The 19,946-nt window shown below is 36.5% G+C and overlaps 4 protein-coding genes and 1 long non-coding RNA gene across 8 annotated transcripts in view; 3 read left to right on the top strand and 2 right to left on the bottom strand.

Annotated features, from left to right (window-relative positions):
• LOC111491469 (P-loop NTPase domain-containing protein LPA1 homolog 2-like) overlaps nucleotides 1-5,009 on the top strand; it is a 5,976-nt gene extending 967 nt beyond the window's left edge. Inside the window, exons 3-8 of one of the 2 annotated variants that reach the window (XM_023140392.1) lie at nucleotides 1,064-1,368; nucleotides 2,255-2,336; nucleotides 2,513-2,929; nucleotides 3,014-3,754; nucleotides 4,016-4,126; nucleotides 4,416-5,009. In XM_023140392.1, the coding sequence (XP_022996160.1) occupies nucleotides 1,064-1,368; nucleotides 2,255-2,336; nucleotides 2,513-2,929; nucleotides 3,014-3,754; nucleotides 4,016-4,126; nucleotides 4,416-4,790 (2,031 nt within the window). In that variant the 3' untranslated portion in view covers nucleotides 4,791-5,009. The remainder of the gene's footprint in view (nucleotides 1-1,063; nucleotides 1,369-2,254; nucleotides 2,337-2,512; nucleotides 2,930-3,013; nucleotides 3,755-4,015; nucleotides 4,127-4,415) is intronic. The other variant, XM_023140393.1, reaches the window with a different exon arrangement.
• On the bottom strand, nucleotides 4,930-5,560 carry LOC111491478. The gene is made up of 2 exons (XR_002719708.1): nucleotides 5,073-5,560; nucleotides 4,930-4,993 (listed from the first exon to the last, which is right to left on the bottom strand). It is a non-coding gene; the product is annotated as an uncharacterized LOC111491478 (long non-coding RNA).
• A 5,603-nt stretch (nucleotides 5,561-11,163) lies between these two features.
• Nucleotides 11,164-13,860, top strand: LOC111491475 (SNF1-related protein kinase regulatory subunit beta-3-like). Of its 3 annotated transcripts, XM_023140400.1 has the most exons (5): nucleotides 11,170-11,282; nucleotides 11,486-11,601; nucleotides 12,993-13,090; nucleotides 13,171-13,264; nucleotides 13,341-13,860. In XM_023140400.1, exons 4-5 carry the CDS (start codon nucleotides 13,238-13,240, stop codon nucleotides 13,665-13,667), a joined length of 354 nt encoding a protein of 117 aa, XP_022996168.1. In that variant the 5' UTR covers nucleotides 11,170-11,282; nucleotides 11,486-11,601; nucleotides 12,993-13,090; nucleotides 13,171-13,237; the 3' UTR covers nucleotides 13,668-13,860. The 3 variants fall into 3 exon arrangements, with proteins under 3 accessions (XP_022996167.1, XP_022996168.1, XP_022996169.1); XM_023140399.1 differs by lacking the exon at nucleotides 12,993-13,090 and having other exon boundaries at nucleotides 11,164-11,282; XM_023140401.1 differs by lacking the exons at nucleotides 11,170-11,282; nucleotides 11,486-11,601 and having other exon boundaries at nucleotides 12,621-13,090.
• Nucleotide 13,861: 1 nt separating this feature from the next.
• LOC111491472 (UDP-glycosyltransferase 86A2-like) lies at nucleotides 13,862-15,972 on the bottom strand. Its single transcript, XM_023140395.1, has 3 exons — nucleotides 15,866-15,972; nucleotides 15,035-15,664; nucleotides 13,862-14,962 (listed from the first exon to the last, which is right to left on the bottom strand). The coding sequence occupies exons 2-3, from the start codon at nucleotides 15,561-15,563 to the stop codon at nucleotides 14,016-14,018; spliced, it is 1,476 nt and encodes a 491-aa protein (XP_022996163.1). The 5' UTR covers nucleotides 15,564-15,664; nucleotides 15,866-15,972; the 3' UTR covers nucleotides 13,862-14,015.
• Nucleotides 15,973-18,693: 2,721 nt separating this feature from the next.
• LOC111491474 (auxin-responsive protein SAUR50-like) lies at nucleotides 18,694-19,416 on the top strand. Its single transcript, XM_023140398.1, has one exon. The coding sequence runs from the start codon at nucleotides 18,699-18,701 to the stop codon at nucleotides 19,098-19,100; it is 402 nt and encodes a 133-aa protein (XP_022996166.1). The 5' UTR covers nucleotides 18,694-18,698; the 3' UTR covers nucleotides 19,101-19,416.
• The last annotated feature ends 530 nt before the right edge of the window (nucleotides 19,417-19,946 follow it).

Genomic DNA, 19,946 nt, shown 5'->3' with positions numbered 1-19,946 from the left:
TTTTTTTTTTTTTTTTTTTTTTTTTTTTTTTTTTTTTTTTTTTTTTTTTTTTTTTTTTTTTTTTTTTGATATTGTGACATGCATATCTATTTCCTTCTTTTTGCTTTTATTATTTTTTTCAAAATCTGCGAGAGCAACCTGTTTCGATTGGCTATGCATTTTTTTGTGTCATGCATTTCTATCTGGTGAAGTAGTTAATTTTGCGTTATATTTGTAGAATTTTATGAAGTATAGATTTCCGCTATCTTGTTCTTCTTCAATTATGTTTATTTCTCTCTGTCTTTCCTTTGTCCCTTGAGCTTCTTGTCCTTTTGTATGCTTTAATTGTGAATTACCGTTTCTATTTCGTACTCAATTGCCGCTGCTGGGTTTTGAACTTCACATACCGGTCTTTTTCAATGTCTTGACCATTCTCAAAAATGGTCTATTTTCGATCTCCTATTCCAATTCTCTCTTGCATGTACAAGTGCATTGTCATCATGTGGCGTACAAGTTTATGCTTTTTTGTTTGGGAGCTTGGATGTTTACCATTATGCATAGATGAACCTGAGTAATTATGTGGCGTTCTAAGTTGTTTTAATCTCGTCCATCCTCTTCTATCAATGCAATTTGTTTGCTCCAAATAAACTGATGGATATTTTAACATTTTTTGAACTGATGAGTGTGATGGAGAACATACGATGCCTTGTATACAATTTTATGTGGTCGACTTTCCAGCTTCATCCAAGATTTACAAATTCGAGAGAGATGTGTTGTGAGTTGGGAGCCGCAAGTTATCATAATTTTTACTCCTACTTTCATGAAATTCTCGGTGGAAAAATAATAGTTAAAAATAACGTGTACTTCTGTTATTGGTAACACATCAAACAATGAATTCGATTCATTATTTAAATTTTAATTCCAAGCATTGTAAACTCCAGATTAATTTTTTTTTTTTTTTTTTTTTTTTTTTTTTTTTTTTTTTTTTTTTTTTTTTTTTTTTTTTTTTTTTTTTTTTTTTTTTTTTTTTTTTTTTTTTTTTTTTTTTTTTTTTTTTTTTTTTTTTGTGTGATTACATGATTAGATAAGCCAAAGGGCTTTTGAGTTGATGCGGAAAGGTCATGGTGTGCTTCCTGAAGGGTCTGGGACAAGATTTTCTGAAAAAGAATGTGTTAATAATTGGGATGTGCGTTTTGCTGAAACTGAGGTTTGGAAACCTCTGAAATCATGTAAAGATGGTGAAAATAAAAACATTCCGTTTGAGCTATATAAAAGGCGCACAACTCTGATTGTAAGAAGAGCAAACTTCTTAGATGTTGTATGCAAAGCGCTGGCAGAATACAAGTATGTGAGTCCCAACCAGAGGGCTGACTTGCTTTTAGCATGCAGGTAAACTCATAAATGATGCGAGTCTTTGAATAGAGTCCCCATTATGTTTAACTGTTTTTCTTATTTGCTTTAAACCTACTTTTGTTTTTTCCACAACTTTGTACTTCTGTGGTTTAGTCATGTGCAGTTTAACTTCAAGTTGCCTTTTACAAGGATGATTTTTGGGATAATCTTCATGCCAGAAAGTTTTTATGTTGATCTGAGTATTGTTAGATTTACACCTTGTCTATCTGATGCAAGTAGTCGGCGTATTTGACACTTGAAATATTTAAAGTACTTTATCTTATGCAATATTTTTCACCTTGGTATCTATAATACCACTTCAAATGGTTGCTTCAAAATGTATTCTAAGGATGCCATCTTAGTTAAAAGAACTGTTCACGACCTTATATTGTATTAATAGGTCATTTATCCTGTCCTGCTTGTTTTGTGCTCCCCTAGGTTCTAAATGAACCCCAGTAACTAGTACAGCTGGTCTATCTTGTGGGAGGTTTGAGGAGAGAAATTTATGGGAAATTTGAGGGAGAGAAAGCAGTATTTTCTACCTTTGAAAAGAGACTGCTGGTGCTGTTTGTAATCTTGTAGAATTCTCGGTTCCTTATTCGGTCGTTTTCTCTGATCTGAATCAAAATACGAACACTTGTGACAATTCATAGGTTTCATGGAGTAAATTTTGTGTCTTTTGTTATTGCTTGGGAGATGGGTAGTCTTGCTAATTCATTATATTTGTTTCTGTTTGGGTTTATTATTGCTTATTTTCTTTGGATCTTTGAATAAGATTTGGGGCTGCCTGCAAGTTTGTTAAGCACTATTATTATATTTTTTTTCTCTGTGATGCTTGTATAGCTGATTTGTATTTCTTCGTAACAATAATTTCTTGTCACAGAATCCGAGAAAGGAAGGAATCTGTAACTGTATTATTATGTGGTACTAGTGGCTGCGGCAAATCTACCTTGTCTGCCCTGCTGGTATGTCCTTGCAGGCACCTTAATCTTTAGTGACCAAAATGTGTTGCATTATTCAGAGGCTTTTACAGTTGTTTTTGCCAACAGTTAACTGCAATGAATGACGTAGAGTTGTAGTTGAAGGTATGTTTTGGTTAAGAATGTTTTAACTTGGGTATACTGCATTTTCTCTCTGACAGGGTAGCAGGTTAGGCATTACGACAGTAATATCAACTGACTCAATTCGGCACATGATGAGGAGTTTTGTAGATGAGAAACAAAATCCTCTGCTCTGGGCTTCAACTTACCATGCTGGGGAGTATTTGGATCCAGTAGCTGTTGCTGAGGCTAAGGCGAAAAGAAAAGCAAAAAAGTTGGCAGGAAATACTCATTCATATCTGAAGGATGAAGTACTGGAGAGTTCATCCATTGGAAGACTTGATGGCCAACCATCAGACCGTTGCACTGAGCTCATCAGTCAAAAGCAGATGGCTGTTGAAGGATACAAGGCACAGAGTGAGATGGTGATCGACAGTCTTGATAGGCTGATTACTGCATGGGAAGAGCGGAAAGAATCAGTTGTTGTTGAGGGGGTTCACTTAAGCCTAAACTTTGTGGTGTGTAATCTAAGTAGTCTTTTCTTCCCTATCTATGTAGATTTTATATTCTTCTTGACATATATTTTGATGCTGCTTTTGCAGATGGGGCTTATGAAGAAGCATCCATCAATTGTACCATTCATGATTTACATCACCAATGAAGACAAACACTTGGAAAGATTTGCAGTGAGAGCAAAATATATGACACTTGACCCAGCTAAGAACAAATATGTGAAGTATATACGTAATATTAGGACAATTCAAGAATATTTATGCAAGAGGGCTGATAAGCATCTTATCCCTAAAATAAACAATACCAATGTTGACAAGAGTGTAGCTGCTATCCATGCAACAGTATTTAGCTGCCTTCGCAGGCGTGAATCTGGCGAACAGCTATATGATCCTGTGCGGAATACTGTTCCTGTTATTGACGAGGAATACAGGAACCAGTGTGCTGCCAACTCATTGAGCTCCAAGTGCATGTTCCAACTCATCCAGAGGAAAGGTTCCTCTAGGAATCTGATGGCTATGGTTAATACTGATGGATCTGTGGCTAAGGCATGGCCTGTTGATACAATTGGTGATACAAATGGGAAGCGTTTATTAGACCCGAGGGCTGAGAATGGAGTGGGGATTCCAATGTATGGTCCATTGCAGATTGATAAAGCTGAACCTGTTAATCTTCAATTTGGTTTCTATGGCATCAGTGCTTGGCCCACTGATGCTGGTGGGACTAGCCGTGCAGGGAGTGTTGATGAATCCAGGGCGGATGGGACTGATACTAGTAAATACCTTTCTTCTTGCTGCAGCTCTCCAAGGTTTTCCGATGGACCTTCCAAGGAGGTAGTTTTGGAAATGATTTTAATTTTCTGAAAAACTCGTTAGGTAATTTTTTATTTTGTTTAGAAGTGCATTTCCTCTCAAGTCTTTTTCTTCCCAACGCACAGTACACAGTAGTTGTGGAAATTTAAAAGCTAACATTCAAGCCGTATATGTGCTCTGTATATTTCCTTTAATTTTATTTTCTTCCCATCATATCTCTTTGGTGGTAGTCGGTAGAATGCCAATTTCTGCTTAGATTTGATGGTCCATTATTCCTTTCAGCTTAAGGAAGATATCTCAGTGCATGGGAGTGATGAAGAGGCTGATGATCCTCAAGAGCTTGGCAGCGATGAAGACTTTAGTGAAGATGGTGACATTGAGATTCACGAGGAGGTATTGTCTAGTTCTGCGTACAAGAAATATTGTTAAATATGCTTCAAAGCAGTCCTCTGCACTGATTTGAGTTATCCAAGGGGACTGTTCTTGCTTCATGAGTATTCAATATAATTTGTTTAACAATGTCATGCACTTTATACCTTGTTTTGGCATCGGTTTGTATTTATCAATGTTGGTTAGTATTCTGCTTCATACTTCAGAAGAATTCCTGCAAGGATCATTATGGATTACTGAAAGATCTGAATTTGAAAATTTTACGTGAGTATTTTATTCTTTTGGCCCACAGGAAGGCTCTGTTGATGAAGAGTCGACAAAATCAGATGAAGAATATGATGATCTGGCAATGCTGGACATGAACGATGGATCCTGGTCGGGTGGTGATGACATGGAGTATATGGAAAAGGCTGGATCTGTTTCTAAGGGGCAAACGAGTGCTCGGGCAGTTGATAAGTATCGCCAGAACCTAGACCACTTCCTGCTCTCTAAAAGTGAGTCATCTAATTCACTCTGCTTATATTCTTCTCATGTGAAGGAGAAAGAAAGGAATGTACGAACTTCTGGTTCTTTGAAAATGAAAAAACGTTCCCTTAGCATTCCAGCCGTGAGAAAGCAAGGTTCAGCCATCGATGGTCCCATACTATCTGGAGCTCCACAGGTGTAGCTCAAGAATTTTGCATAGCTTTTAGTTTTTTGTTTCTTTATTGTTCTCTCAATGATCTCGTCTTTACTGGAATTAGCTTAAGACTATGCGGGTATAAACACACCGCACCCCTGGGTTTAAAAAATGTACAGAGTGGTGCTCCTTGTAATGGACTTGCTTCGTGGTGTAGCGTCCTTTTGTGTATGTATACATAATATCCAGATCTATATTAGGTAAAAATGACTATGAGGCCTACGTAAAGCATACTGCTTAAAACAAAAGGCTCATGTATATCGAAGTTACCTGGGCTGCCATTGACCTCCTTAGGACCTGTAGCTTGGTGCTTGTGGCTGCTGTGTCGGTGCATAACAACTGAGGAAGTATTGGTTAAAACCCAGATGAGTGCTCAAGAGCCAGGGACTCCCAGCTTTTAGGATCCGGAAACAGCCATCTTTCTGGCGAGAGAATTTTGGTACGACGTCCTTGCTCTGGCATCTTTTGATTCTAATTCCATTTCACATTGACATCACATTCTGGGTATCTATTATTTTTCACGTTGTTTCTTGTTCTCACCAATTGGCATTTAACGTAATCGGGTCCTGTAGTCCCACATCTTTCTCATATGTCACAACAATACAGGCAGAGGGGGTGGTCCATCTTATCTACTGAATTAAATTGCATGTTTCCACATCGGGATTAACAGTTTTGTAGGATTCGTTGGAACATATACTTTTTTTATATAGCCCAGTTGCTAAATAATTTCTCATTTGACGCATAAATTTTCTGTTTAGTTTCGAGTTGGCTCACGTCCGCCACCAGTAAGGAAATTGGTGAAGGTGCAGTAATTTTGATAATGAAACAAGGTAATACAATGAAAAAAGGTGAGCTCTAATTCGAACCCATATCTCCTTCCTTGTAGAGACCATTTGTAAGTAGTCAGTATCTATTAGAATTTGGGGCACTACTTCTCTCAGTCATTTCGTCGAACAATAAACATGCACTTCGGATCGTCCCTACCTCTCAAAAGCTTCAGATAATTAGATGATACAAATGGGGTTCCACCTTCAAGCACTCACTATGCATCTTCATAATTCATTTCTCAGCCTTACCCATCAAAAGCAAAATATCAGATCCTAACTCAAAATTCCATCGCTTGGCACAACAATAACCATCACGTAGAATGTAACAATGTTAAATGCATCTGATCAAATCGTTTAGGAGCTAGTAATGGACAGTACAGGTCTTCTCATCGATCTTAATCCCATGGGGGTGGAGTCGAATGGCGCCGGAGCGAAGATTGTTGAAATGATTACCGAGAGTGGTTTCGAGGAGGGATTGGCTTGACGATTGGCTTCGACTGCTTTGAGGGTTTTGATGAGGTCTTGAATTGACGTTGTGGATGTTTAAGATTTTTTGGTTCAGAATCGAGGGAAAGCCAACTATAAAACTCCTTTGGCTTCTTCGACCTTTAGCGGCCAATCGCCAAGAAGTAGAACAAAATTATAAAGAAAATTTATTTATACCTCCAATAACTTTCTTCACTCTTACACATTATCTTCCTAACTATGAGTTAAAAGTTTAAAACAAAAGCTCAAAAAAGATAATATTTGTCAGCAGTGGGCTCGGTCCATTACAAATAATATAAGAGTCAGACTGTGTGTGGCACTGGTTAGAGGGTTAGACCCTCTCCGTAATAAACGCATTTTAAAAACCTTGAAAGAAAGCTCGCAAGTGAAAGCTCGCAAGTGAAAGCTCAAAAAGAACCATAACTGCTAGTGGTTACAAATGATATAAGAGGCAGTCATCGGGCAATGTGCCAACAAGATGTTGGCTTTCCAAGAGATGTAGATTATGAGATCCCATATTGGTTGGAGAGAGAACGAAACATTCCTTATAAAGGTATGAAAAACGAGAGAGAACGAAGCATTCCTTATATAGGTATGAAAAATTTTGACGCGTTTTAGAACTTTGAGGGGAAGCTAATAGGGAAAGCCCAAAAACACAATATCCGTTAGCGGTGGGCTTGAGCTGTTATATGTAGTCTCTCCCACAAAATTTTCCTAACTATCTTTCTTTATAAATACCTACTTTGTCTTTATAAATACATATTTTTAAAATACTTATAAATTCCAATGATAAAATGATGCTAACATAGTAAATGAAATGTAGATCCACTTGAATATTGTGTTTTTGGTGGAGTTTTGACTTCATCTTGTATAGATAACTATAGTAAGGTCATGATGGTATGCTAACTTTTGCTTGCTACCTCTTAAGTAACTTGTCAATCATGCATAATAGCTTATCTTGTATCGTGTACAAGATAAGATGTGATAGGACGACACAAAGTGCAGTGATAGTGAGTACCAAATACAACTTTGCATCGATTGTGTTCGATATGTCAAACTCAACAAGAGTACTATAGATAAAAAATACGACTTCCTTAGACCCCATGTTTTGATTATGCCTCTCATACTTACATTTGAGATAAACAACTTCGAATTGATCATACAAATACAAATTCTCACTTGTAGATCAAATTTTTCTCTAGTTAACGACTAAAACTCGTTTGCCTAATTACTAACATACCCTTTGCATAGCTCAATTTTTGTTTCGAAAACACACAACACAATGACTAACAAACAATAAATAAAAAGAATGGTAATGTGTAAAGAGATGAGATGACGTCCATTTGTTTGATTTAGGTTATGAAAAAATGTGAACGGTGGAATGCTGAGGTGGAGGTGGGTCCCTCCCTTCCCTTGCGTGTCTGCCACATGTGTATCAATCATTCTCACATGGGCCCCACCTTTGTACTATTGTTAGCCCCCACTGTCATCCTCTTCCTCTGCCACATTTTCAAATTTTTCTTTTTTTTTTTCCTTTTAATTTTGTATTTATATTTATATCCCAACACAAGACTCGCAACCCTAAATATGACGTGTGCTCTTGATTTTTCCGGTTTCATGGATGATTTAAATATTTTACATAATTTTTTTTATTTTTTTTTTAAATTTTAAAAATTAAAAGGGTATCCAACCACCGTCATCCATTTGAGTTTGTCAACTTCAATACCTAGCATCAAATTATGTATATATATATATATATATATATATATATATCGAATTTATGTATATTTAAATTGTTTGATATCGTTGGTAAACTTATACTAATGATAAATATTTATAATTATGATTATTTGGAGCTAAAAAGAAATGTAAAAGGAGAAATTGTGAATAGAAATGAAGTGTCAGCAAATTATTGAATCATTAATCTCCACAATGATACGGTATTGTACACTTTAATAATAAGTTTTCATGGTTTTACTCGAAGGTTTCAAAAAGTTTTATACGATAGTATTCTTCGTTTATAAACTCATAATCTTCCATTGATAGGAAGGGATAATGTTGAAATGAGGTAACTAGAGGGTGAGAGACAGGCGGGCGAGTGGGCATTCCTGAAGCATCACTGTCGGTGTTTACAGATACAGAAGGCAGAAGAAGGGGTCCTAATTACAGGCATGTCTCGTGCCAATTGGTCCACCAACAAACACAATAAGAGTGATGGATTATGAACGCTAAACCTCAACGTCCACTGACTGACACACAGATACTCTTTCTTTACAAACCACATTTATCCCTCTTTCGGATCATTTCTTGTTTATCTACTTTTCAACTCAACTCCCCCACTTCTTTCCCACTCACTATCCGACTCCATCTCGAGCTATAACGGTTGGATCTTGAGTTTATCCATCCTTATTGGTACGAGAGTTTATATTCAAAATGGACAATATTGATGTACTTACCATTAAAAAAAACCTCGGTTGGGGCCATGTTTTGCGGGGTTGTTGGAGCTTCGTCTCTTGAGATTCTGTTGGCTGCTACTCAAAACGAGACAAAAACAAGAAAAAGAAAGAAGTTGGCTGAGCAGCCAGATCTGGAATCTGAAGACTAAAAACAAGGACAATAAGTTGATTGAAGAGAATTAAAAGAAAACCCAGAAGATATTATGAATTAAAGAGGAAGAAAAAGGCATGAGCTGTGAGTGGGAACAAGAAATGTATGCATATCATATTCAAAGTGGTTTATTGCAGATGCAGCATCATCAAGATTCTCAATTGCAAAGAAACCTGGAAAATCCGGAACCCATTTGAATGTGAATCTTGATAATGCTACACCAGCAACCAACAACTGTCATTGATGAACAAGCACAAACACATAAAGAAACCGAAAGGGTAAAGAAAGGGAAGAAGAAGACAGGAGGAAGGTTGAAGAGAAGGAGAGGGGTTTGGGTATGTATATAATGGCAATTGATTATTGGTCACTTGTCAATGCTTCACACACCTGGCGCTTTCTTATTGGTCCTTCTCTTGCTTCGCTGTATACTACTGTCATTATACCACAAACCCTAATCTATTTTTCTTTATTTCATTTTATTTTTAATTTTCAAGTTTACCTCGTATCGTATCGTCATTTTTTTTAATATTTTTTTTTAATTGTCGATTTCACGTGGGATTGGCTTACACTAATTCTTTTTAGAATCCAAATTAAACTAATCATAATGCTCCTAAGCTTATCTCTTCATTTTTTTCAACTATTTTTTTTTTTTTGAGAATTTAATAAACATTATTTTTCAAACTTTAAATTTTTAATTTTTTGATATAAGGAAGATAAAAAAAAATATATATATATATATTTTTTTAATTTTGAAACATTAAAAAGCAGTAATTCAATCTTCTTCTTGGCTTAAAAATCACATTTAGGGTTATAGAAATCACATTTTTCAAAAAATAAAAATAAAAAAAAATCAAAATTACTTTTAAACATATTAATTTTTTTTAAGTTGGAGGGATAAAAAATTGACCCATTAATATTTTAACCAATTAAACTATAAATAATTTTCGTTCCTTTCGTTTCGAATTAGGGCCAAGGAAGCTGAAGTCTATGTTTTCTTTCTATATTTTTATTTAGTCTATTATACTTCGTGTTTGGCTCTTTTTAATCATTTATTCTTTGATTTCTCATATTTTGTGGTTATTCTTAGGATCGAATTCCTTTCATTTATTTTTTAAAACATTTTTAAAAAAATCAAACCAAAATTTATAAATAATTTTTTAAAAACAGGTTTTTGTTTTTAAATTTAGTTAAAATATAAAACAAATGTAAGGGAAAATAGGGTATAAACTAAAATACCTTTTCTATATTTGGCATATTGCCATTTATGATGCACATGCATGTGAAATTTTTAATAATTCTTATTATAAAAAGATAAAATACAATTCAAAATGATTAAATTGCCAAAAATATTCAATAAATTCTTTTAATAATATTTTTAAAAAAATTGTATTCAACCCTTTGGCTTCATAACTTAAGTATGCTAATAAATGTGGTTTAAATGTAAAGTAAATTTATAATATAGTTTTGGGTAATATTAATACAATAAAATTTAGGGTAGAAAATAATGATGGAATAAATAAAAGGGAAGGAAGACTGACAGATTCCTCTGCACCACAACGCCTCCACCCGAACCGCCGGGTCCATGTCCGTACATGTGATGTGCCCACTTCGACGCCGCTTTCCCATTTCCCTCGCTCTTTTATATATTTATTTATTTATTTATTATTTTTCTTTTAATTTAATATCAAGATTATTCTCTGATTTAAGTTTTTTTAAAACTTACCAATTTAAAATTCTCAAATGATTAAACTATATATTAATAAATATATTTGAATTATATGGATAAAAATGTACGACGTTTTTGAAATATATTTGATCCCGAAACTAAGAAAGTGATTTTTTCGATAGTTAATTAAATATTTTATTGTAAAATAATATGAAGGAAGCATAATGTGCATGAGTATAAAACTACACAACATTAAATTGTAAATAATTGTCACATGGGTACCGCATCTAATGCAACGGTCAACTGGATATATTTATAATTAAAAAATAAAAGAAAACATTACGAGAATGGCTGATTGATGGGCCAAAGCCCAAATCCTAAAGCCCAAATCCTAAAGCCCAAAGATAGGAGGAGGGCATGGGCTGATGTTATGCATGAAGGATGGGCTAAGCCCAAAATCTTCAATTCCGTTTTTAAAGGATGGGCCTAAGCTCAGAGCCAAAGCCCAAAGATAGGAGGAGGGCATGGGCTGATGTTATGCATGAAGGTTGGGCCAAGCCCAAAATATTCAATTCCAGCTTTAAAGGATGGGCCTATGCCCAGAGCTCAAAGCCGAAAGATAGGAGGAGGCAATGGGCTGAGGTTATGGCTGAAGGATGGGCCAAAGCCCAAAGATATGATAAGGTAATGGGCTGAAAGATGGGCCAAGCCCAAAAAGTTAAATTCCATTTTAAGAGAGAGATGAATATATTGGGGAAGAGCATATGCGTGCTCCAAATAAGGAGTTGGTTCGGATTCCCTTTCGTGGATTCGTTTAGGGAGGCAGTCTCTGTGTTGGTCCCCTTTGCCTTCCTTCATCTTCTTCTTCCGTTCTTCATTACCTCTCCTTTTCCTGTATGTATCTCTCTCTTAACCTTCCTTCTCTCTCTTCTCCAGGGGTTTTTTCTATTTCAACTTCTTCAATTTTCCCTGCCTCGACTTTCTCTGTTGCTTCTTCAAATTTTAGATTCTTCTGTCCTAATTTTCCTGAGTTCAAACTGCCAATGTTGTTCTTATTTGACTGAATCATTGGATGGATTGCTTATAATTTTTTGCAGGTAAGTTTGAGCTTTGCGAATTCGATTATTGTTCCATTCGTTTCTGGGTTTCGGTCTGGGCTTTCTCTGGAGCTTTTTGGTGGATAGTTGAAGGGTCAAAATCTGTAATCATCCAGGTTAATCTCCTTCTTGAGCTGCAATCTTTGATTTTCTTTTCAATTTTACTTAGTAGTACGGTAGCGCCTATGAGGTTCTGTTTTGTGGCTTACCCTTTTTGTTTCTTCTTCTCTTTTGGGGTTGAGGATGTCTGCAGCCGATGCTAATTTGATGTTTATGTATATATTGTTACTCTTATGATGTGTTTTTCTTTTGTTTCCTTCCTGGTTCGAACGTACCGTGTCATATATGGATTTTTGTAATCTGATTTTATTTATTTATTTCATTATCTTGGTAATCTGTACTGTTGAATTGGAAGCTGGACACAGCCAAACTGTGGCATTGAGCGGGCCTGTAATTATTGGAAGTACAGGAAGGAACAATGCTCTTTGATACTATATATATATATATATATATATATATATATATATATTAGTACTACTTGACCCAATAGCACCACGCCTATCATTGATCAAAGGAATTGAACTTTACTCTACTTCAATGTTTCTGGTTTGGTTGTTTCTTGACAATGGAATGATTATATTGAAGTATTCGACAACTTGATTCTCCAATGTTTGTTTTGTTTGTATTGTAGCTCTATTTCTAGTGGTATGGAAGAACACTAAATCCTTAGTTATTCAAATCTAAAGGGAGACGTTGAACCTTGCGAATGCCCTATCCTTCTCCCAAGAACCCCTTGCACATCTATGAGTAACTTTGCCATAGTGCCATCCCCAATCCCAAGGAAAGGGAGAAACGTGAAACAACACCACCCTTCACCGTCGTATACTAGCAAAGGCTAGAGACATCTGCTCTCCATAAGAAACAAAAGCCTTTAATTGCTCTTAAAAACAAATTGTCATCCCAAAACAACATCCTGCATTGGTTGGTGAGGAGAACGAAGAATTCATTATAAAGTTGTGGAAACCAATCCCCTCAGACGCGTTTTACAGACCTTGAGAGGAAGCCCAGACTAGACAATATTTGCTAGCAGTGGGCTTGGTTTGGGCTGTTACCCACCATACTTCTACAAATATTACACTTCTAGAATCCAAAAAGAAAATAAGACAATCTTGATGCCTTGACCTTTGGACTCTCACCTTCCAAAGCGAATAGAACAGCTAGAGTGATCTATTGAACTTGAAACTAGAGAATATGATTTGACTCCTCAACATTTGCTAGTTTGGAAACTCGTGGAACGTTTAAGAGATTTTTCCCCACTATATAATCTTGGATCTGAAGTTTAAAGTTTGATCGACAAACACGCAAAAGAAGCAATAATGGGATTTCTCAATAGTTTCGTCGGTGTCTCAATAAGTTCCCATTGGCTGCGTCGAGCATGACCGCACTGCATGACTTCATATTTGAATGTAACTTGTCTTGACCTCTAACCGGAGCCCATCCTCTTCAGGTTTCTGATTAGTCGCGTTAGGAGAATGAAATGTCATATTGGTTAACATTCATTGCAGGCTTATATCTTGTTGAAGTATATCCTTGATCGATTTGAAGGTAGTTAGACCAGAACTTCAAGGTCGTACAATATTATACAAAGTTTTATGTTAATACTCACTGAATCGTGTTCTTTTCAGGTTTCCAGTTTATAATTTTCTACAATTGATGAGTTTCTTCTGTTAGCTTGGAAGTTTCCACTTCAACATGAACAACCCTTTCCCTGAAGATAGTGTAAGCTGCTAATCCTAGTTGTGTTCATCTTCTAATTACACGAAATGGGGTTTTAAAACTTGAATCCTTTCTACAGGATCAGACCACCGTAGTGGGTTTTGAAGTTCCAAAATCACCGGATTCAACCTATAACAATGTATACCTTGGAAGCGAAGATGATGCACGCGATCCACCACCCGTCCCACCTCATTTGCAGCACACCTTACTCAGTCACCCAGCAGGCCGAGATGCTGGTGGAACTCTTCCTTTGCCACAGAATGTGGTTCTCAACCATCTTTTTATCGAAAACCGGGAGACTCCACGTTCCGTTGTGGCTCTTGGATTCACTCATCGTTTTCATTCAAAATATGTCACGGTTGTGCTTTACAAACCGGTTCATAGAAGAGGAAGTAGCGCGCCTTAGTTATGCATATACATCTAAATCATTCAATAGAACTAGTCCATCGGTAGAAATTGTTTATGAAGTTAGAGCGGAAGCATTTAACTTCTTCACCAAGTAAATGATTGTTGATGGGTAGATATTGTTCTTGCATTTTTTGAACTGTTAAAAGATGCAAATACTTCTTATTTTCTTAGCTCGAAGTTTAGACTTTAGAGTTCGGTTTGTAGGATGTGTTTATTAATTTAGCCTTTGGATTACATTATATTCGAGGGTTCAATCTATGACCCCATTAACACAACTTTACCTATCGCTCACTAGTGAAAGAGGAGGAAAGACAATTTCAGGCCTCGGGGCCGAAATGCTCTAAATTTAGTAGCCATTGGACATTGATTTGTGCATCTTTTTGTCCCCTAATTTGTCTGAAATGGCCGCGTTGAAATCTTTTATGAATTGGTTCATAGATTGATGGGATGAACCATTAGGCTTCACTGCATTTTCCAATGCCTTCTTGACTTCTCCAACCGCAGCTCGATATTGACTCCCAGACTTAGCATCCATCAGATGGTTAATCTTCTCCGAAACCCTTTCCTTAGATATCTGCCGTCCATCTCTCAGATTAATCCCCACCTTCCAATCTTCCACCACCAGTTTCCGATTGGTGAACTGATCCGTAAGCAAAGGAAAGCACAACAGCGGAACATTACACCAAATGCTTTCCAGAATTGAATTCCATCCACAGTGAGTTAAGAACCCTCCGATCGCCGGGTGGGACAGCACTTGTCTCTGATGACACCATGGCACAATCATCGAACGGTCAGAAACCTCCTTCCGGTAACCAACCGGCAGTGGATCGGTGTCTGTTGAGCTGACAATATCCGGTCGGAGCACCCATATGAAATGGACCCCACTCATCGAAAGCCCATGGGCTATTTCTGCGAGGTCCGTTTTGGTGACGTGGGCGTAGCTTCCACACGAGACGTAGAGGACCGAGCCGTGGGGTCTGGAGTTGAGCCAGTGGGTACAATCGGACTCGGGCCAGAGGCTGGTTGCGACGGAGGTTTTGGTGCAGCCAGGTGGGAAAATAGGTCCGATGGTGTAGAACCGGGTTTCGGCTTGTAAGGCTGAAACGGTGTCGTTCTCGAGCTCATGTACGGAGTTGCATATCACGAAATCTGCAGCTCTAACATCCTCAAACGCTGCGAAAATGATTCGGTGGCAAACCGACGTCGTGTCTGTGTCTTGTAAATACGACATCATGTCCTGTGGATTGATTGCGCTTACTCCTGGTATGTAATCAATGGCGTCCTCTCGAACATCTGTTCAAATTCAAATTCAAATTCAAGTTAACCCAAATCAAAACTCAAATGATTGGGTATGAGCGAACCAACCCGGGCATGCAAAATGGCGGTTTTGTCGGAGAAGATTCATGTGATAATAGAGCGTAAAAACCAACGCCGGTTCGGTCCAGAACGAAACATAAAGCAGATCAAACTTCTTCGCAACCTTCGACGGCCACACAAAAAACGTATCCGCTATCAGACAACTCACCGGCGGCCCTCCTCCTTCAGACGACGCAGTTTTCACAATGCTCTCGACCTCCTCCTCCACGTGTGCCGAAAACACATGCAACAGCGACTCCATGAACTGGTCGTGATTCAGCGACCGGTCGAATCCAACCGGTAGTCCATCCGACACGGTTCGGTAGCGTACGTCCAACCCCGACTTCCGCACGGCGGAAAACAAATCATCGCCAGCAGGCGAATGGGCTTTGGCGATTTGGCGGTGGATGGCTTGCGTGTTGATGAAGGTGACGGTGAAGCCACGTTGGGCAAGGTCAGTTGCCAGGTGGACGGAGGGTATGACGTGGCCTTGCAGAGGGTAGGGAACAATAATGGCATGGGGATTTTGGCGCTCCATTTGGGTAATTAGGACAGAATTAGGATAGTACGTAAATTACAATAACCTGAGTTTATATCTTTTAGACGTCGCGAAGCACAAAGATGACCCCAGAAATGAACCTAAAAAAATGAATGGATTAGCCTTCAATTTCGGACAAACATTCAGGGAATTGAAATTTAGTAGAGAAATTAAAGTACAAATGCATATAAAATTAAGAACAACAAGAAGAAGTAATGTCTTTTGAGCTTAAACCCCGAGGCTTCTGTAAACATAGTACACATGGAATGAACAAAACCAGACAAAGATTGCTGTTTGATTACCAGATGTGGAAGAAGACCAAGATGTCTTTGTGTATATTTCCTATGTATTATTTATAGGCTATGAGCTTCGCATTGTGATGCCTTTATTTTATTTATCTCTTATCCTAAAGTTTTGGTGTATAATATTATTGATAACCAAAGTTTAGACTCACTAAATTAGCTTCTAGAGTATATAGAATGTCCATATACATTTCACCGTGATTGGCATCCATTTTCCTTTTACTCCTCTCCTAATTTATTTTATTTTGAATCAACTCAATTATTACTTATTTGATTATTTATTGAATCTAATTTTGATTAAACTATAATGAACAAAAATTAATTAAATATCTATGGCAATAATAATTTTATACATATTTTTTTGATTTTTTTTTATTGTTTTATTATGGTATAAGATTTATAAATATCCATTTTTAAAATATAAGTTTATGGTTAAAAGTTTATATAATTTTATTAAAATTAGTAATCACACTGTTAGACGAACACGATTCTCCACAATGGTATGATATTGTCCCCCCAAAAGGCCTCATACCAATGGAGTTAGTATTCATCACTTATAAACCCATGATCATTCTCTAAATTAGCCGATGTAGGACTTTCATCATCCAACACACAAAATAAACTCAAAATGATAAGTTAATTTAATAAAAATAAAATAATTACTAACAACAGTAATGTGACGTTCGGACATTTTATTCCTAAATATCCAAAATAAAACTTTTAAACAAAAGAGAATTATCGAAAGAGCCTTTAACTTTTCATTGAAAGTTAAGCGTACAAACAATACTTATTCTAGAATTTTGTTAATAAATGTGATATTTACTCAAAAATATGAGAATCATAGAGAGCAAGTGGTAAATAAATAAATAAATAAATAAATAAATAAATAAATAAGAATTGGTTTATTTTGTGTCAAATCAACTTTACGAGAAAATAAATAAATAAAATTTAAGATGTGCGAATGTATTTCTACTTTGCATAACTTTACTCTTTATTTATTTAATTCAGAGTATTAATCAATTTGAATGTACAATTATTATTGAGAATATATAGAGAGAGAGAATAAAGTAACTGTTAAAATGAAGTAAAAAGTAAAAAGTAAAAAGTAAAAAAAATGAAGGGTTCATTAATTAATTATATGGTAACAGGAAAGGGACATGAAATTGAGAATAAAAAGTACTAAAACAAAAACTGGTATAATTATTTTGAGGAGAAAAAACCGAGTTTTTTTTTCTTTTTTCTTTTTTAAGGAATAGACATGTTTGGTGTGAGACAACAATAAATTTCTCTCCTTTAATAAATTTTAACAAATTTAATAATGTTTTATAAGAAAAATGAAAAGTAGATTGATTACGGATCTTCGTAATGATATGATATTGTTCAATTTGAGCGTAAAACTCTTGTAGTTTTGCTTTGAGATTCCCCAAAAGACATCGTACTAATGGAGATATATTTATTACTTATAAACTTATGATCTTTCACTAAATTAACCAATGTGAGACTCACTCCCAATAATCTTAAATAATCTCTGTTTCGGACTTCATTCCTTCCCTATTTCTTTTGTAAAGGAAGATTTCTGCCTGATTCGAAGTAGTTTTTTATAGGACTTCTACTTCGTAAGTTAAATGCACTATCTCTAGTTGGGCCGAGTTGGGTCATAGGAGCCGACCAAATATGTGATAAAGGCGAGGAAGTTAAGGTTAAAGAGGTGGTTGTACAAAGGATTGTCTGTACTTTGAGGTATGCATTTATACGTGTATGTATGCTCACACGCTCTCCATCTAAACCCTACAACCCCTCCCCATCTCAACTCAAATATTTCAGATCCAGATTTCATAAAAAATTTATTTTATTTATTTATATATATAATAAAAATTAAAAGAAAAAAAAAATGATAATGATTAATAAGCAAAGTACTAAATAAAACTTGACAGGTCCTTTTCCGTTGTCCCCTAACTCAATTACAAGATGGTCAGCTTAAAAAGCATGTACCATAATTCGGAAAAGATACTCCAACTAACGTTCTTCAACACTTATTTGAATATTTTTTATCAGCCGTTTCATTTCGAATACACATAAATTTAACTATTCGAGTTTTACTTTAACGACGTTGAAAATACAAGTTTTTTCGAATGAGTCTGTATGAAATGGATGCATGCAAGTAGTTTTGAATAAATTTGAATATCATGATCATATGATTGGTCCTCTCTTGCTTATATGTACCTTTCGTTCAATCGGATGAGATTATAGTTTGGATATATGTGAAAGTGCAAAAACATAAAACAAACTAATGCGGATCTCCATCTCTCTCCATAAGTGTTCCTAATCAATTATTGCACAAACTGTTAGAGTAGTTAATGACCAAATCAAACCCCATTGGGATGGGAGACAATTAAGAACAAGCCACAAGCACAAGGCACAGGCAACATTGATGATCAAATGAGTAAGTTCATAAATTATAGCAAATGTCATTGGTACAAAACATTTGGTACTTTTTTCTACCTTCATTTCTCAATGGATTTAGATTATCCTATTTACTAATGACCCATTTTTACGGGTCTCAACATAATGATTTAGAGACAGACGTACCTACCAATCGAGACGTTTTATGGAATGCTTAGAGTCGCTTAGTGTACTCACATGGTATGCTCTTCAAACTCAACTCCAAAACTTGTGTCTGTCCCATCACTTTTGGCCTCTTGGAAGAGCGAAATATCCCATCAATTTCCACTGTTTTGATCCTTTTTTTTAATTATTTGACCATTCCACACTATAAATTGTTTCCACACCCTGTTGACAAGGACTAAGCTTTTTGCACAATCGTTTGCACCAAATGGCTAAGCCTGAGGCCAGTGCCAAGAAGAATGGCATTGTAAAGCTGAAGACCGCTGTTGGGAGGCTGCAGAGGAGCCTCTCCTTGGGTCGAAGGTCCAATTCTGGGCTACACGAGTTCGATCGTGAAGTTGGGGATGACGACTCGACTCCGGTACCGGAGGATGTCAAAGAAGGCCATTTCGCAGTTGTGGCAGTTGATGCTGAGGAGCCGAAACGATTTGTTGTTCCGTTGAGTTGCTTGAATAATCCGACGTTTTTGAGACTTCTGGAGGCAGCGGCAGAGGAGTATGGATTTGATCATGAGGGTGCGCTGACGGTCCCGTGTCGACCGAGCGAGCTCGAGAGGATCTTGGCTGAGGAATGGGAGGAGGAGGAGGAGAATGAGAATCGCTGCTTTTAAGGGATAGTATGATTTGGGGAACCATAACGTGGGGTTTTGAAGCTATTGAAACGACCAAGAGGATCAAAATTAAGGTTGTTTTTTTCGTAGCTTCGAACTCTTCGCAGCATTGTAAAACTTTTTACCAATTGAAAAATTGGTATTTTGAGAATGGCCAATCAAAGTTTGTGGTCATTCGATTACATGTTCATTTCTTCTGTTATGTTGTGTTTAATTTGGTGTGTTTTTTGTACTCTCACGCATGTGTTTTATTTTAAACTTTAAAAATTGTGACAGGATTTAAATATTAAATAAATATATATCGTGTGTTTTCGAAGTTTGATATTGTCATAAAAGTTAGAATCAAATCCACTTAAGGTTAGTTTTAGTTTAGTTGGTAGATAAATAAACGGTTAATTGTCTCCAGCTTTAATTGCAACAGATCAAAATATAAGATCATACAATCATTGTCTAAACTAAAGATAGAAAGGAATTATAATGTCCTCTTCCTTTACTTAAACAAGATCTTGTTAATCCTAGGTCCCTAGGATGGCCCTGCCAACATCATGGGCATGTGACTCATGTGGGCTAGGCTTCAAGGACCTTGTCTCCCTTCCTAAGATTACCAATTAGAGGGCCTATGCACATCCGGCGAAGGGCACTCATGTCGGTGCCTTGGGAATTTGCTTAGTTGGTAAACAAGCTAATCTTACACACGCACAAAAATTGGCAGTCTTCAAAACTGAAAGAAAATGGGAAGAACCCACCAAATTTGTCCAGTATGGGCATCAGCCTCGGGTGAATTGTGTATTTGATCAAGTGGATGGGTACTAACTAAGGGTACACAAATTGTCTATCGACCACTCG

This window comes from Cucurbita maxima, unplaced genomic scaffold (assembly GCF_002738345.1).
Source record: "Cucurbita maxima cultivar Rimu unplaced genomic scaffold, Cmax_1.0 Cma_Scf00016, whole genome shotgun sequence".
Lineage (NCBI taxonomy): Eukaryota > Viridiplantae > Streptophyta > Magnoliopsida > Cucurbitales > Cucurbitaceae > Cucurbita > Cucurbita maxima.
This window is presented reverse-complemented; position numbering and strand designations above follow the sequence as displayed.